Here is a 15,812-nt window from a genome sequence, read left to right as displayed (position 1 = left end):
AAAGAAGGATGACTTCAATCACAACTTGAAGTAGCTTTGTCTTTCTGCATCAATACCGGAATAAATCTTTTAAACGGAAGGCGTACAACGTTGAATTTCTTTTTCGGCGGTTACCTGAAGTTTGCTTGTCAGTTGCTCTGAAAGATATTCACCTTGTTTCTGTCCATTTTCCCAAATCCTTTCAACTCAAGTGAGTGCTGTCAACTGAGTGTAAGATCTTCGTTTGTTGCTGAATCGGTCACCAGCTTTCCATCATATTGAATAATTCAATCCATCAATCTTTGAAATGTCGGAGCGAAACTGGAACAGAGGGCAGTGAGAGCACAGCCTGAGGTCGGAAGCTTGAGTGATGCTTCAGGTCGAAGCCAACACGTCAGACCAAACGTGTATTGGCAGTGAGAATAGTGCTTATATCGGCAGTTTCACCAACCTTCTGGAGTGATGTAGCACTTACCACTATTGTCCTGTCTTCCTCTTTTTTCCAACCACTGAATGTACTGCCGTCAATCCTTTCCTTGTTTTAGCGATCGGTGAGCAACACTTATTATTGTCAAATATTTTTCACATATCTGAAGCAAACATCATTGTAGTGAAAAAAGAATCAACCATGACAGGAGTCGAATCAGTGACGCAAACTGTGCGTACTCTATTGGACGTACTGACAAGAGCTTTAGACCGATAAAGACTGACTCAGCATCACATTTAACAGTCAATAAAAGTGCATCACAAACATCGATGAGCAGGAAGTGCCACCGACCACCAGTAACCAGCAACAAACACCAAAACAGAATCAAACCTTGGTTTAAAAAATGCATTTATTTGGATTTAAGTCACATTTTATGTCTCAAAAAAATAAAATATTACAGCATTGTTGCAATATATTATAGCTGAACAGTCAAGAACGGAGTAAGGAAGCTAACGTCGGAGTGAGACACAAATAATCTGTAATCTGTGTTCACACTGGCACGTTCTTCAGCCACGTGTAAAGACAGTCACTCACCATGACGCTGGGCATTTCAAAGTCCAGAAATCACTACAATTCTTCAGCATGGCCACGTCACGGTGACCTCTCCATGTCCTCGACATCTGTCATGTCCACCATGTTTGACTTCACATGCCAGCAATCTTTGGTTTAGTCCGTCCTGATGTTTCGGTGACGACAGCGCAAGGTCCTGCTGGATAAGGAGTCTTCTAAGTGCAGACTCGGCGCTTATCGTCGAACAGTTTCCGGACAGTGAAGACCTGCCAGGTAAAGGTTAGAGTTGCTTCACAAGTCGAATTATCTAGATTTAATGTTAAAACTGCAAAAGTTTGTCAGCATTATTTGAGAATCTTAACCCTTTGGGCACCATAGTTGTTTGAAATGAAATGTTCAACTTTAATATCCATATTTCAAAAGGCTGTAGCTTGAAAATAGAGACAAAGGCATACTGTAAAATAGAAAAATCTTTGACTAAAAATATCATCTTCAGGACAAGGGTGTGAATAGTTCTTCAACAGTGAAGTACACACGCATGAAAAGTATTACCAGTGATGGATTGTCATCTTTGTACCACTTCCTTTAATACAAACAGGTGAAACTCTCTTCAAGTTTCAGCAACCCACTGCAGAGAGAGGTCTTGGTGCAGTCGTACCTGGGTGAAGGCCACACACAGCATGACCAGCATACTGGCGCAGGACCAGAAGGAAACCCTCCACAGGTTGTCCTCCAGGAGTTTCCGGTCCCGGGCCTCGAAGGCTCGCAGCATGGTCTGCATTTGGCGGCTCCGCTCCAGACGTCGATGCAGGGAGTCCATGGTCTCCTGAGACCAGAGGGAAGAAGGACGAACGATGTCTGAGTGAGAAGACTGTGGTTGCTAAGCAACAGCAGATACAGCAGGGAGGCAAGCGTGCTCGTGTCAGAGGAGAATCCACTGAAAGAAATTCTACTGAATTACTGCTCGACTGTCAGTGTCCGTCATAGAGATCAATGACGTTTTCACTTTCAACCTGAAGAAAAATGCTGTCTATTTACTCTCTCTCTTCCCACTCCATCTCTTGGGTCCACTACATTGTTTAATATTCCTCTTTTTGTTCAACGCTTGCCTCTTTATTCCAAGTCACTCCTGTCTCACCCATCACTTTGAACTGCCTTTCTTTAGTTGATCTTGTCTCACACTCTCAGCTGTCTCTTCCTCTCACCACTCAGGTTATCGATCTGTCCTGTCTCACTCTCATCACTTCATCTTGTCTATAAGACGCTACTTTTTTTTCTCACCGTCTGAACCCTGCGGTTTATGTGCCGCAGCTCCTCCATCCCAGCTGACCTCTGGGAGGAGCGGAGACAAGAAGCAGCAGCTGAGGCCGGCTGTGGTGTCGGACACAAGGGTGAAAACAGCGCATTTGGAGCACTTTAATGTCAATAAAAAATGTGAGGAGTTCATGATTCAAGTGCAGAACATTCCCCAGTTTGTTTCATGAGTCAGTCTGGACGCTGGGCCCTGTTTTCAAAACTAGTTCAGAAGTGATCCTCACGCATTTTTAAGCCGAATGTACCACCGACCTTCGGCGGCTTATAGACCGGTGCGGTGCATGTATGAACTAGATCTATTTTCCTTCTTCAATTTAGAGGCTGTGGCTTATATAGAGGGTTTTCACAGCGCGTCATCCAACCAGGACGCCGCCATGTTGGAGATACTCTTTGTAAAACCGCCATAGACTGTGAATGGAGTGCGATGGAGAAACACAAAAAAAAGGTTTGGAGGCAGATGATGTGCAGGGAACTGTCACACCATGTCATCTACAACATTTGCACCATGTATGAGAATGCGAGGTATTTAAATATTTTGATCTTTCATTTTGAGTTAGTGTGCTAGTTAAGTTTGAGCTTAAGTATTTTGTGTATGTGTGAGATAGACAGCTTTCTAAGGGAACGTTCTGAAAACTGTGTGGGTTGGCATCAATAAATATGTTGTGATCAAAGTTCTGTGTATTGCTCGACTCTTCCACAGCAATATAATTCAGTCATTTGGGCTATACTTTTTCTTTTTTTAATGAGCAAAATACTAGGATGTTATCCACTGTTCATCTTCGCCAACCACAGGCGCCTTCTTTCTTCCGACAACCTCTGGCATTGTTCTCCTTGATATGTAATAACTTTTGGAAGTCGACAAAATTCCAAATGTTTTTCATGGTCGTAATGATTCGTACAGCCCAAAAAAAGAAAGTAATTCATCCTATTTTACAGGTAATGTTGAGCAGTGAGGATCTCCAACATGGCGGCATCCGGCTTTGATGACGCGCCGTGAAAACCCTCTATTCCGGTGCACTGTATAGTCCTGCATTTACAGTAATCTAATCTTGACTTCCACTCGAGTCTCGCTCTCTCAGTCGCTTCACTCCTCCGTTTCTTTCTTTCCTCCCCTCTCCAGTCTCTTCTGTAGTTCCTCAACTCTCTTGCGCTTTAGTCTCGCTCCCGTGTCTACTACATTTATGACCAACATCCTGCTAGATGGAGTCGATTCCGGCGACAGGAGTGTTTGTCAAACGTCTACATTGTGTCATTTAACAACTGTATTTACACAGAAGGCAGAACCTCAACACGACTGCTTTGGACAGCTGCATTTTCACCATCAATGAAGAACATTCACCTCAATGATGATTTCATTCCACTGAAAATATTTAGTTGTAAAATAACTTTAAATTCATTTAAATTGTGGCGGTTGTCATTTCTTATTAAAGCAGCACTATGTAACATCTAGACATAAACATAAATTTACCATTTTTGATTTTTGATGATACTATGTTTCATATTAAACAAGCTTAAGCTCTCTAACAATTTTTACAGCAAACCTCTGGACTAAGTTCTCCAGGTGCCCGACCCACGTGACCAGCTGGGTCCATCATGGCACTTCAGCACCATGTGACGCAGCACTCATTCACCATGGCCGGATGCAGGAGCCTGACCGACCAAGAGCCCAGAGTGAACATAGGCGTTACATTCTCACTCCGGCTAGAACCGAGGACAGCTGAAGGACTCTGAAGGGTATTTTTTAATGGATAACAAATGTGTCAATTGCAACTGGCCAGTTTATTGTGTTATAGTAAAGTATAACAGAAGAAAAGCTGCACCTTTGACTCTGTTCTTGTTATACAATTGTGCTATCCTTTCTCAGTTTGTCAACAGCGTCCTGAAACGTGGCGTAAAAATAAACTTCTTTGGTTTGTTTCTATGATTCCCTTTGCGGGTTTAAGGTTGGCGGTGTTGTGTATACTGCCATCTGTGGTGAGATTCGTTGCCGTTTCACAGTGGCCCTCCCTTATAGACAAACAGACATGAGCTGAGCGGGAGGACTGGCAACCCAGTTTTACAACAGCTTGCAGTTACACTCTTAAACCATCGGTGGGGTCAAAAACAAATTTTCATAAACTACAACGTGCTGTTTTAACAGTCATGCTATTGTTTTGTTTGTTAGCAAACAGGCTATTCAAAGATGACGGAGAGTGACATGAGCTGGTAAAACTCACCCGAATGTCCTCGAGCTTGTACTCCAACAAGCTCCCGTCGGGCTCTTCCAAACCCGCCCATTCATCCTCATCCCCCACGTCACCTCCCTGCCCCTCCACGATGACCTCAAAAAACACCATCTTCTCTGAGAAGCGGCTGAAGCTGTTGTCGAAGCAGATCTGGTAGTCGCCCTCGACTGTAGGCTCCACCCTGGCAGAAAGGACACCAGACTTTAGAGCGTGATACGTGGGAGAGAACCGTGTGGGGGTGACTTACACATGCACTCCATCAGAGCGTCGAGAGTCAAACATGAGCCTGTAGCCTTCTGGAGAGAGGACGCTGAAGTCGACGTCCATCCCAGCCCCTGCGATCACCTGCACACACCGTGAGGAACACAGATTAGCTATAGAAGATGGGGGGGGAGGCGGATGAGAAGAAGCTCTACATTTGGATCTCAGCAACCAAAATGAGTCATTTGAGCTTGGGCTACTGGAATGACTCTGGGGAGCTGAACTAGAGGATGAAAGTATACATTAAACTCATGTCTGACACTATAAACAAAGAACGCAAACAAGTGACCTGGGGTCATTTCAGAAGTCTTCACTTCAAGTCAACAGAATTCTGAAGATCCAAAACTTTCACTTTACTGTTTGATGGTTTGTTTAATGTCTCATCTGTGTATTTTATTTTTTTCATTTACTTGCACAAGGACGGTATCAGAGGTTTGTCTTGAGCTTTAAAGTCCACCAAAGCGTGACAGGTAATAGATGCGAGGTTTCCACGAGTCTGAACAGAAATGTTGCATCCAGCACAACACTGTTCTGATGGAATCACCCCATGACAGAGGTCAGACCATCATACTTGAACGTGTGTCTTCCTACTGTATGAATCACCTGTGAAAGCAAGAACGTCCTCTTTCCTATTGTGTCAAAAATCTGGGCTCATTCTCTGGAACCCGGTTCGCTATGGTCGACAGAGGTTGGACGACACGTAGTGGAGACATCTGAGCAGGAAGACAGGCCACAGAGGCGACATGAAGCAGACAGCACTTACCTGATATTCGACCTCCATCGTTCCATTCTTAAGGGCAGTTTGAAAGAAACACTCGAGTCTTCCGGCTGGCAGCAGAAACGTGAACTCGCTGCTCTGCGTGTCACCGAGGGAGCAAACAGACCGGAAAAGGCAGGCCAGCAGCCCCGCGCAGACAGGCACCCCGCACCTTCGGAGCCCCGCAGATCCGCGGCGAATGTCCATGGTGACAAAGTTGGTCAAGAACTGCTTAGCGGAGTTCGGCCATCTCTACTTCCGGTGCTAAACTTTCCGCAGCTCTGATTGGTTGCAATGATATGACACCGGGAAGCAGTGAACCAACCACGACAGGCAAAGTATCTCTGCTCCTCCAATGAGAACAGAGCTGAAACAGAGCATCGCTCCAGATTCCACCAGACCAGATCCAGCTGTTGCACATGTATTATCGTGAAAAGAAAGCGCTTTGTCACAGTTACTCAAACACAACTAGAGCTAGCTCCGTGATGCCCCTCACCGTGGTTGGGTTTATACTTTTTTTCCCCAAGTCAATGATACTACATACACGTTCAAGGCTGCAAGTCAACATTCTACAGCGATTGAAGCTTTTTCTTTTTACAATTTAGTAGCTAAAGCTGTGTTATTCATATCACTGTATGCACCATAAGATCTTCCTCTGCCCTCGTGGGGCTGGATGACAGGGAAGAAGTGTTTATCTCTTGGTTCACATCGGTCATATTACACAATGATTTATTGCTTCAGTAAAGTAAATACATACATCATTGGTTAAACAGCACTTGGTCCTGTTTAGAGTTGCGGCGGTGCAATATTCTCACAATAAACAGCGGTTCTTTTTCATCCCCAAATCGTTCAGTGTAAATCTAACTGGTTTGCATATTTAAAAGACTGTTGAAGTCATCACAGTGAATTATCATTTGATGATATTGACTGGGAATTATACATATCTATCTATCTATCTATCTATCTATCTATCTATCTATCTATCTATCTATCTATCTATCTATCTATCTATCTATCTATCTATCTATCTATTATCTATTATCTATCTATTATCTATCTATCTATCTATCTATCTATCTATTATCTATCTATCTATCTATTATCTATCTATTATCTATCTATCTATCTATCTATCTATCTATCTATCTATCTATCTATCTATCTATCTATCTATCTATCTATCTATCTATCTATCTATCTATCTATCTATCTATTATCTATTATCTATCTATTATCTATCTATCTATCTATCTATCTATCTATTATCTATCTATCTATCTATTATCTATCTATTATCTATCTATCTATCTATCTATCTATCTATTATCTATCTATCTATCTATCTATCTATCTATCTATCTATCTATCTATCTATCTATCTATCTATCTATCTATCTATCTATCTATCTATCTATCTATCTATCTATCTATCTATCTATTATCTATCTATCTATCTATCTATCTATCTATCTATCTATCTATCTATCTATCTATCTATCAATCATCTATCTATTATCTATCTATCTATCTATCTATCTATCTATCTATCTATCTATCTATCTATCTATTATCTATCTATCTATCTATCTATCTATCTATCTATCTATCTATCTATCTATCTATCTATCTATCTATCTATTATCTATCTATTATCTATCTATCTATCTATCTATCTATCTATCTATCTATCTATCTATCTATCTATCTATCATGATGACAGAGTGAAGAAATGTCTTACATTCCCAGAAACTTGCATCACATGTGCCGACATGTAACTGAAAGTCTTCAGCCCAAGTTGCAACACACTGTTGTGTTTATCTCTCCTCCTCTGCAGGTGTAACATGTGACTGATGGCTGAGGGTGGAGCAGCTTCCCGCCCGCAGGTGTTCCTGGTGGACAGCCAGGCCTCCCTCTTCCACTCGCAGCCTCGAAGCAAACCCAGTTGGACCCAGGTGGTTCAGAAGATCATCCCCGTCCTGGTTCTGCTGAGCCTGATGGGTCTTGCTGTGGAAGGATATTTCATCTATAAGCTGTTCCAAAAAACGGAGGTGAGTGTGGGTTTGTGTCTTTCAAGAAACCCCCTTTATCTTCTCAACGTCACCATGAACCCGCATACGTGGAAAGCAAGGGATCTCATGATGGCGGACTCGAATTCTCTGAAAAGGTCACGAGTCAGTGACAGGAGAAGTATTTTGTTCATTCAGCTTCCACTTTTTACTTCAACAAATATATTACACCACTCAGTCGTTCTATTTATAGAATGATCGGCGTGTATTTTTAGTATCCTTCATAGAGGACGGTATCATCATTCGACCTCACGACCCACAAATAGATTATACCAGTACCGTCACACACCAGACCTCCGATTGAACAAGATGAGTTTGTCAGGGGATTTTCCTCTAATCTATGGACACACAAATCTTGGTTCTAGATATGAAACAAAACTAAGAGGCAAAGAGCATCTTCTTAGGTGAATATGGAGAGCGTAGTCCAGTTCTGGAATATGAATGACCAGGTTATTAGGTAGGAAGCTGACTGCACCCCACATCAGATGTTGGAACAAACTAAATGTGTAATACAAAAAGTAAAAGAAAAACATTTCATATCTATCTATCTATCTATCTATCTATCTATCAATCATCTATCTATCTATCTATCTATCTATCTATCTATCTATCTATCTATCTATCTATCTATCTATCTATCTATCTATCTATCTATCTATCTATCTATCTATCTATCTATCTATCTATCTATCTATCTATCTATCATCTATCTATCTATCTATCTATTATCTATCTATCTATCTATTATCTATCTATCTATTATCTATCTATCTATCTATCTATCTATCTATCAATCATCTATCTATTATCTATCTATTATTTATCTATCTATCTATCTATCTATCTATCTATCTATCTATCTATCTATCTATCTATCTATCTATCTATCTATCTATCTATCTATCTATCTATCTATCTATTATCTATTATCTATCTATCTATCTATCATCTATCATCTATCTATCTATCTATCTATCTATCTATCTATCTATCTATCATCTATCTATTATCTATCTATCTATCAATCACCTATCTATTATCTATCTATCTATCTATCTATCTATCTATCTATCTATCTATCTATCTATCTATCGATCTATCATCTATCATCTATCTATTATCTATCTATCTATCAATCATCTATCTATTATCTATCTATTATCTATCTATCTATCTATCTATCTATCTATCTATCTATCTATCTATCTATCTATCTATCTATCTATCATCTATCTATCTATCTATCTATCTATTATCTATCTATCTATTATCTATCTATCTATCTATCTATCTATCTATCAATCATCTATCTATTATCTATCTATTATCTATCTATCTATCTATCTATCTATCTATCTATCTATCTATCTATCTATCATCTATCTATCTATCTATCTATCTATTATCTTTCTATCTATCTGTGTGTGTGAGCGCCCCAAATTGATCAGGTATAAAGTGGTCCGATGATGTGAATACTATTTCCATTATCCAATAACTGACGTCCTCAAATGTTATAAGAACTAACTGTGAGTGAAAGTGGTTGAAGACATCGACAGCGCTGATATCAGGTTTGTATGTTCACCACTGACAAAGACCAAGGAGCATGAGAGGGTCAAGTGACGACTCATCCAAAATAGAGTCTAATGTTGAAAAAAGAGCTCAACAACTCACACAGATGCTGAAATAAAGCCAGTTATAGAGTACATGCAGCATGCTGCAGTTCAAACTGTTCTTTTCTATCTATCTATCTATCTATCTATCTATCTATCTATCTATCTATCTATCTATCTATCTATCTATCTATCTATCTATCTATCTATCTATCTATCTATCTATCTATCATCTATCTATCTATCTATCTATTATCTATCTATCTATCTATCTATTATCTATCTATCTATCTATCTATCTATCTATCTATCTATTATCTATTATCTATCTATCTATCTATCATCTATCATCTATCTATCTATCTATCTATCTATCTATCTATCATCTATCTATTATCTATCTATCTATCAATCATCTATCTATTATCTATCTATCTATCTATCTATCTATCTATCTATCTATCTATCTATCGATCTATCATCTATCATCTATCTATTATCTATCTATCTATCAATCATCTATCTATTATCTATCTATTATCTATCTATCTATCTATCTATCTATCTATCTATCTATCTATCTATCTATCTATCATCTATCTATCTATCTATCTATCTATTATCTATCTATCTATTATCTATCTATCTATCTATCTATCTATCTATCAATCATCTATCTATTATCTATCTATTATCTATCTATCTATCTATCTATCTATCTATCTATCTATCTATCTATCTATCTATCTATCTATCATCTATCTATCTATCTATCTATCTATTATCTTTCTATCTATCTGTGTGTGTGAGCGCCCCAAATTGATCAGGTATAAAGTGGTCCGATGATGTGAATACTATTTCCATTATCCAATAACTGACGTCCTCAAATGTTATAAGAACTAACTGTGAGTGAAAGTGGTTGAAGACATCGACAGCGCTGATATCAGGTTTGTATGTTCACCACTGACAAAGACCAAGGAGCATGAGAGGGTCAAGTGACGACTCATCCAAAATAGAGTCTAATGTTGAAAAAAGAGCTCAACAACTCACACAGATGCTGAAATAAAGCCAGTTATAGAGTACATGCAGCATGCTGCAGTTCAAACTGTTCTTTTCCATCGCCTCTGATTTAAATGGAGTTCCTCGAGACATATGCAAGGACATAGCTGGTAGTATTATGAAATGGCTGTCATTCCAGACTATGCTTTTGTGATCTAAATCCCATGACCGGCTCTGAACCACCACCTCCCAAATGTGCTCCTGAAGCTGAAGCCCCATTTAAAAGCTGTTTTTTATATTTCACTACTGACTCATTCTTTCGTTGACACAAAGCTTTATTGACTTTGTACAGAGATGGATTTTTGGCTGACATCTGCTTCTTTTCAATGTCATGCGATTAGGGTGACCACATCTCCCGAAAGGAAAACAGCGGCGCTCTTTTGAAACTTGTCCTGGTGTGTCATACAAGAGCAGTCTGGAGTCTTGCAGTGAAAGTACGAACATGGCCACTTTACACCGTTGGAAGACACAAACCATTGTGTGCTACAGTGTACAGTTTTGCGGTGTTTTAATAGCTCAGCACATTGGTTGACTTGTCAAACAGTGTGGTCCAATATGAAATGTCAGCTTTGACCAAACTGCCACCATCAAGGCGTTGTGTGAAAACAAAGGGGGGAGAGACTTTCAAAACAAAAAACCTTGGCGATGTGGTTGAACGAAAGAAGCGAACACTTGAACACAGAAGAAAATGAAAAGCGGAAGTATAACTGGAGGGACAACGACTCGCATTCATGTTGAGATGTGACCCACATGCCATCGCACCAGTCTCTTTTTTTTCTCTCTCTCTCTCTCTCTTTCATTACGTGTGCTCCAGTGTCATCCTCATTTCCTCTTTTCAAATGATACATATTTGGGGGGGTTTCCTTGGACGGGTTAAATAACACTCGAGCAGTGGGAGTAGAGAAGCTGACGATGGCTGCAAAGTGAGTGGTGTTGAAACCTGTGGTAACCAGCGAGAGTGTCAGACGACAGCTGTACGCCGGCACTTCACCTGCTGCCTGAGGAAGTAAGTCGACTTGTTGCTTTATCTGATGAGAAACTAAAGATTATCTCATTCAAATGGATGCTTTGACGTAGAGCCTTTTCTTTGCCGTTGTTTAACAACTATAATAAGAGGAATTCTAATGATAAATGCAAGAAAATCTGACAACATTACTTCCTTGTTTGCTGCCTGATTCAATGGTGTTGCAAGTTAAAGTCTAAGCGGACTGAAGGACAAGGTCCCACTTCTATCCCGACCGGAGTCATCAAAACATCTCTGTTGCCATATATCCATATTTATCTGTTAAAATTAGACGCGTCTGTCCCGCATGATCCAGACAGACAAACAATATTTTTCAGAACTGCGTGGAATCATGATGACAGAGTGAAGAAATGTCTTACATTCCCAGAAACTTGCATCACATGTGCCGACATGTAACTGAAAGTCTTCAGCCCAAGTTGCAACACACTGTTGTGTTTATCTCTCCTCCTCTGCAGGTGTAACATGTGACTGATGGCTGAGGGTGGAGCAGCTTCCCGCCCGCAGGTGTTCCTGGTGGACAGCCAGGCCTCCCTCTTCCACTCGCAGCCTCGAAGCAAACCCAGTTGGACCCAGGTGGTTCAGAAGATCATCCCCGTCCTGGTTCTGCTGAGCCTGATGGGTCTTGCTGTGGAAGGATATTTCATCTATAAGCTGTTCCAAAAAACGGAGGTGAGTGTGGGTTTGTGTCTTTCAAGAAACCCCCTTTATCTTCTCAACGTCACCATGAACCCGCATACGTGGAGAGCAAGGGATCTCATGATGGCGGACTCGAATTCTCTGAAAAGGTCACGAGTCAGTGACAGGAGAAGTATTTTGTTCATTCCACTTCCACTTTTTACTTCAACAAATATATTACACCACTCAGTCATTCTATTTATAGAATGATCGGCGTGTATTTTTAGTATCCTTCATAGAGGACGGTATCATCATTCAACCTCACGACCCACAAATAGATTATACCAGTACCGTCACACACCAGACCTCCGATTGAACAAGATGAGTTTTTCAGGGGATTTTCCTCTAATCTATGGACACACCAATCTTGGTTCTAGATATGAAACAAAACTAAGAGGCAAAGAGCATCTTCTTAGGTGAATATGGAGAGCGTAGTCCAGTTCTGGAATATGAATGACCAGGTTATTAGGTAGGAAGCTGACTTCACCCCACATCAGATGTTGGAACAAACTAAATGTGTAATACCAAAAGTAAAAGAAAAACATTTCTGTGTCATGAAAATGTGGTTTTTGCCTTACAGAGTGGCGTAAATCCAGTGCACGGAAATGAAGGTGCAGTCTCCAAATTCTAAATTCCTTTGCTCTGGTGATATCTGACGCCGATGTGTTTTTATTTCAGGGTCACATCAAATGATAATGGGCCAGTCTCCTGTGGAGCCGCAGCAAAAGAAGCCTGTGGCTCACCTGATGGGTAACAACCTTTCAGAGTCGTAACGGTTTAATATAACCTATCACGTCATGAACCTTTTGGGAGGAAAAGCCGACAAAAATATGTGTGACAGAATATTAGCAGTGAGGGTGAGAAGGGAAGCTCTATAGCAGCGTTTTTCAACCTTCTTTAACCCACACTTTGTTCCTTGAAAAAAATAAAATATACATATATATATATATCTCAGGATTTATTTATTTATTTTAAATAACTGATTATTCAGTTATGCGTTTGACCAAGTGAGTGTTGAGTGTTAATGGAAAGAGGAGCACCAAGTGCAGCAGCTGCAACTGATGAATGAGTCAATGCATCCGCATAGATCTATAGTGTATAGAAAGAATGTCACTGAATCCATGTGAGTGCCACACGTTGGTAGATCATACTATGTCATCATACCACCCACCTCTGTCTCCGGACGTGAAATTGAATCATTTCATTGAAAAAAGCTGCTTAGAAGTGGCAGAGTTGCTCAGGTTTTCATTAGGAGCGAGCGGGAAAAACATGGTTTGAAAGCAGGATAACAGAGGGGCAGCTGATTTGGAAAGGTTTTGAGGCGAAGATGGTTTTGACTTGTATACAGGGAAGATGCCATACGAACTACATGGAGAGGAAAAACAACGGATGACAGGTGTGGCTGGGGAGGATGCGCGAGTGGGTCAAGGTGAAGGAGGCGGACCTGCCGTGGCAGCACCTGAAAGGAAAAAAAAAAAAATCTGAATCAGAAAACTTTATGAATCCCGCGGGAAATCCTGTTCGTAACATGCTCTATACACAACGTATCACTACCAACATACAAACCTCCCATAAAGTGCAAAAAGCTATACAAAAGATCATGTAGACAATGTGCAAAAAAATGCATATTCATTTATTGCCACGGGAAGAAAGGACCTCCTGTCTTAGAGATGCTTCGTCTCAAGGGAAGAACAACAAGAAAATGAGAACTACAACATCACACACAATAATGTTGCCTATGCAGGTTCTGCCATGTTATTGGCACCTACTGTCTTACTGAAGCCATTTGAGTTTCACTCTTCATGAGCTCAATGATATTTTGAATGCCAGAAAAAAATAGATCAAAACAAAACAATAATGCAGACAGACAATGACAGTATGGGTGGAAATCTGCTGCTTGGTGAATGCCTGGGATGTGAGTGCATTTCTTGTAGTAAAATAAAATAAAATAAAATAAAATAATATAGTAGTGTAGTGGCCCAAAGCCCCTCAGCCAGGAAAGGAACAAGTGAAATACATCCACTGTGGTAGCAACATGGAGAACAGCACTCAGCAGTAATGGTTGACTCTGCATGTCCAGGTTCTGAAAGTTATGCAGGAGACCATGGTGTGGTGCAGTGGATGAGTCAAGATGGGGAGGCTTTCATCAAGCACATGGGCTACAGAAACGGCCGTCTGATCGTGGAGGAGGAAGGCATCTACTACATCTACAACAAAGTCCAGCTCAACACATCGGAGAAGTGTTCTGTCATTAAGCACAAGGTGATGAAATTCACTGCAAACTACAACCATCCCATCGACCTGATGACATCGATGATGTAAGCTCACATCAGTGCTCCTTCCTTTTCTCTCAAACATTTGGACTCACCGCTTTATTTTCCTCCAGTTTCCAGTGTCCAAACAAGTCTGTCGGTGGAGAAGATCGGAGGGACAGTTTCTTGGCAGGAACCTTCCACCTGAGGTCTGGAGATGAGATCTACGTCACGGTGGGCTCCATCGACAAGCTCCGCCCTGGACACACTCAAAACTTTTTGGGAGCCTTCATGATATCGCCCTCATCTTCCCGCTGAAGACTCAGGGAAGAGGGTGCATCCAAAAGAAACTTACTTTGGGTTTTGATCAGTTCCTCTGCTGCTCCAAAATAATAAAAACGTCATTACATTCATGTGACAACTATGTCCTGAGAAACTGTTGAAAGTAGGGGTGCCCTCACTTACTGACCTCTGACCGCACCAAGGTCACAGAAGCGTGAGTCTGTTGTTTTATGTCAACCATCATTTGTTAATGAAGTGTACATATCCATTGAATATGATTGCTGGAGTAAATTAAATCATTTTTATTTGGTGTCCATTTATTGTGTCTGACACTGTGCAGGAGGAAACGGACCCTCACTACTATAGAGAACCAGTTGGCCGGAATATATCTACCTCAAGCTGGTGACCTTCTTGCTGGGGGCGATACTGACCAGGCACTTTAGTTTAGTTAAGTCCAGCCACCTTTAATCCAATATACAATTCATTATTTGACTAGGATGACAACAGACAGTACTTTGGAATGTACACAATGGATGAACCTGGGCGCTCATCTTTGGGTGTTGACAGGTTAAAAACGGGGAGAACACCAACGCACTGGGGAAATAACTCATGAGGTCCTATCAACAGAAAACGCTTGGTGGTGGAAAACACACAGACATGAGGAAATTACGACATATCAGAAAACAAAAGTTAGATCGACAAAACACTCGCGGATCGACTGGACAATAATAGAAACGAAGCGAGAAGAACGAGAACTAAGGAGGCGACTGAAAAGGAAATCAAGCACACACAGAATTTAGAATATTCTAGGAGGCAGAACGAGAGAGTGGAGTCTTGGGAGAGTTTACCGTAGGAAAGCAAAGTAGCCATCTGGCAACACAAGCTGGCATCGAGATGTTGATATTCGGGAGAGTCCGATTACCAAATGCACGCCAGCTGCGTCGCTCGAAAAGCAGGGGAGAAACAAGGAACAGGAAACAAGGGCACAACCGGGAATCACAAAAACAAAAGCATGGAAAACGTGGACTTGACTGTAACAATAAAAGCATGGAGAAAAGTGGACATGACACCTACCTTCCTATGTGTCCTATTGACACTGTTCTGTTTGTTTGAAGGTCACAGAGAAACGTAGTGCAAATGCAGTCGAAGCCTATTTAAGACTAAGAACAATAAGATACGTTCGTGAAGTCAACCTGCAACTCACTTAGCCAACTTGTTTTGTTTTGTCATAAAGACATCGCAATCAATTTTGACTGGCCATTTCAAGGTCAAATTCTTTCTGCAAGGTAGACCAGGGGAGGCATTTCTTAA

The 15,812-nt window shown here is 40.8% G+C and overlaps 2 protein-coding genes across 2 annotated transcripts; one reads left to right on the top strand and one right to left on the bottom strand.

Annotated features, from left to right (window-relative positions):
* Nucleotides 1-819: 819 nt before the first annotated feature.
* LOC128754019 (transmembrane emp24 domain-containing protein 1-like) lies at nt 820-5,789 on the bottom strand. The gene is made up of 5 exons (XM_053856310.1): nt 5,540-5,789; nt 4,763-4,860; nt 4,507-4,696; nt 1,635-1,802; nt 820-1,242 (listed from the first exon to the last, which is right to left on the bottom strand). The coding sequence occupies exons 1-5, from the start codon at nt 5,738-5,740 to the stop codon at nt 1,192-1,194; spliced, it is 708 nt and encodes a 235-aa protein (XP_053712285.1). The 5' UTR covers nt 5,741-5,789; the 3' UTR covers nt 820-1,191.
* A 5,225-nt stretch (nt 5,790-11,014) lies between these two features.
* On the top strand, nt 11,015-14,849 carry LOC128754018 (tumor necrosis factor ligand superfamily member 14-like). Its single transcript, XM_053856309.1, has 6 exons — nt 11,015-11,274; nt 11,748-11,961; nt 12,548-12,578; nt 12,646-12,717; nt 14,048-14,285; nt 14,354-14,849. Exons 2-6 carry the CDS (start codon nt 11,764-11,766, stop codon nt 14,535-14,537), a joined length of 723 nt encoding a protein of 240 aa, XP_053712284.1. The 5' UTR covers nt 11,015-11,274; nt 11,748-11,763; the 3' UTR covers nt 14,538-14,849.
* The last annotated feature ends 963 nt before the right edge of the window (nt 14,850-15,812 follow it).

The sequence above is a fragment of the Synchiropus splendidus genome, chromosome 2 (assembly GCF_027744825.2).
Source record: "Synchiropus splendidus isolate RoL2022-P1 chromosome 2, RoL_Sspl_1.0, whole genome shotgun sequence".
Classification (NCBI taxonomy): domain Eukaryota; kingdom Metazoa; phylum Chordata; class Actinopteri; order Syngnathiformes; family Callionymidae; genus Synchiropus; species Synchiropus splendidus.
This window is presented reverse-complemented; position numbering and strand designations above follow the sequence as displayed.

Coding starts and splice junctions, on each gene's coding strand:
- LOC128754019 (XM_053856310.1), bottom strand. CDS start 5,740: ATGGACATTCGCCGCGGATCTGCGGGGCTCCGAAGGTGCGGGGTGCCT. Junction 4,697..4,762: donor CGCTCTGATGGAGTGCATGT/GTAAGTCACCCC, acceptor CCTTTCTGCCAG/GGTGGAGCCTACAGTCGAGG. Junction 1,803..4,506: donor ACAAGCTCGAGGACATTCGG/GTGAGTTTTACC, acceptor CTCTGGTCTCAG/GAGACCATGGACTCCCTGCA.
- LOC128754018 (XM_053856309.1), top strand. CDS start 11,764: ATGGCTGAGGGTGGAGCAGCTTCCCGCCCGCAGGTGTTCCTGGTGGAC. Junction 11,962..12,547: donor AGCTGTTCCAAAAAACGGAG/GTGAGTGTGGGT, acceptor TTTGCCTTACAG/AGTGGCGTAAATCCAGTGCA. Junction 14,286..14,353: donor GACCTGATGACATCGATGAT/GTAAGCTCACAT, acceptor ATTTTCCTCCAG/TTTCCAGTGTCCAAACAAGT.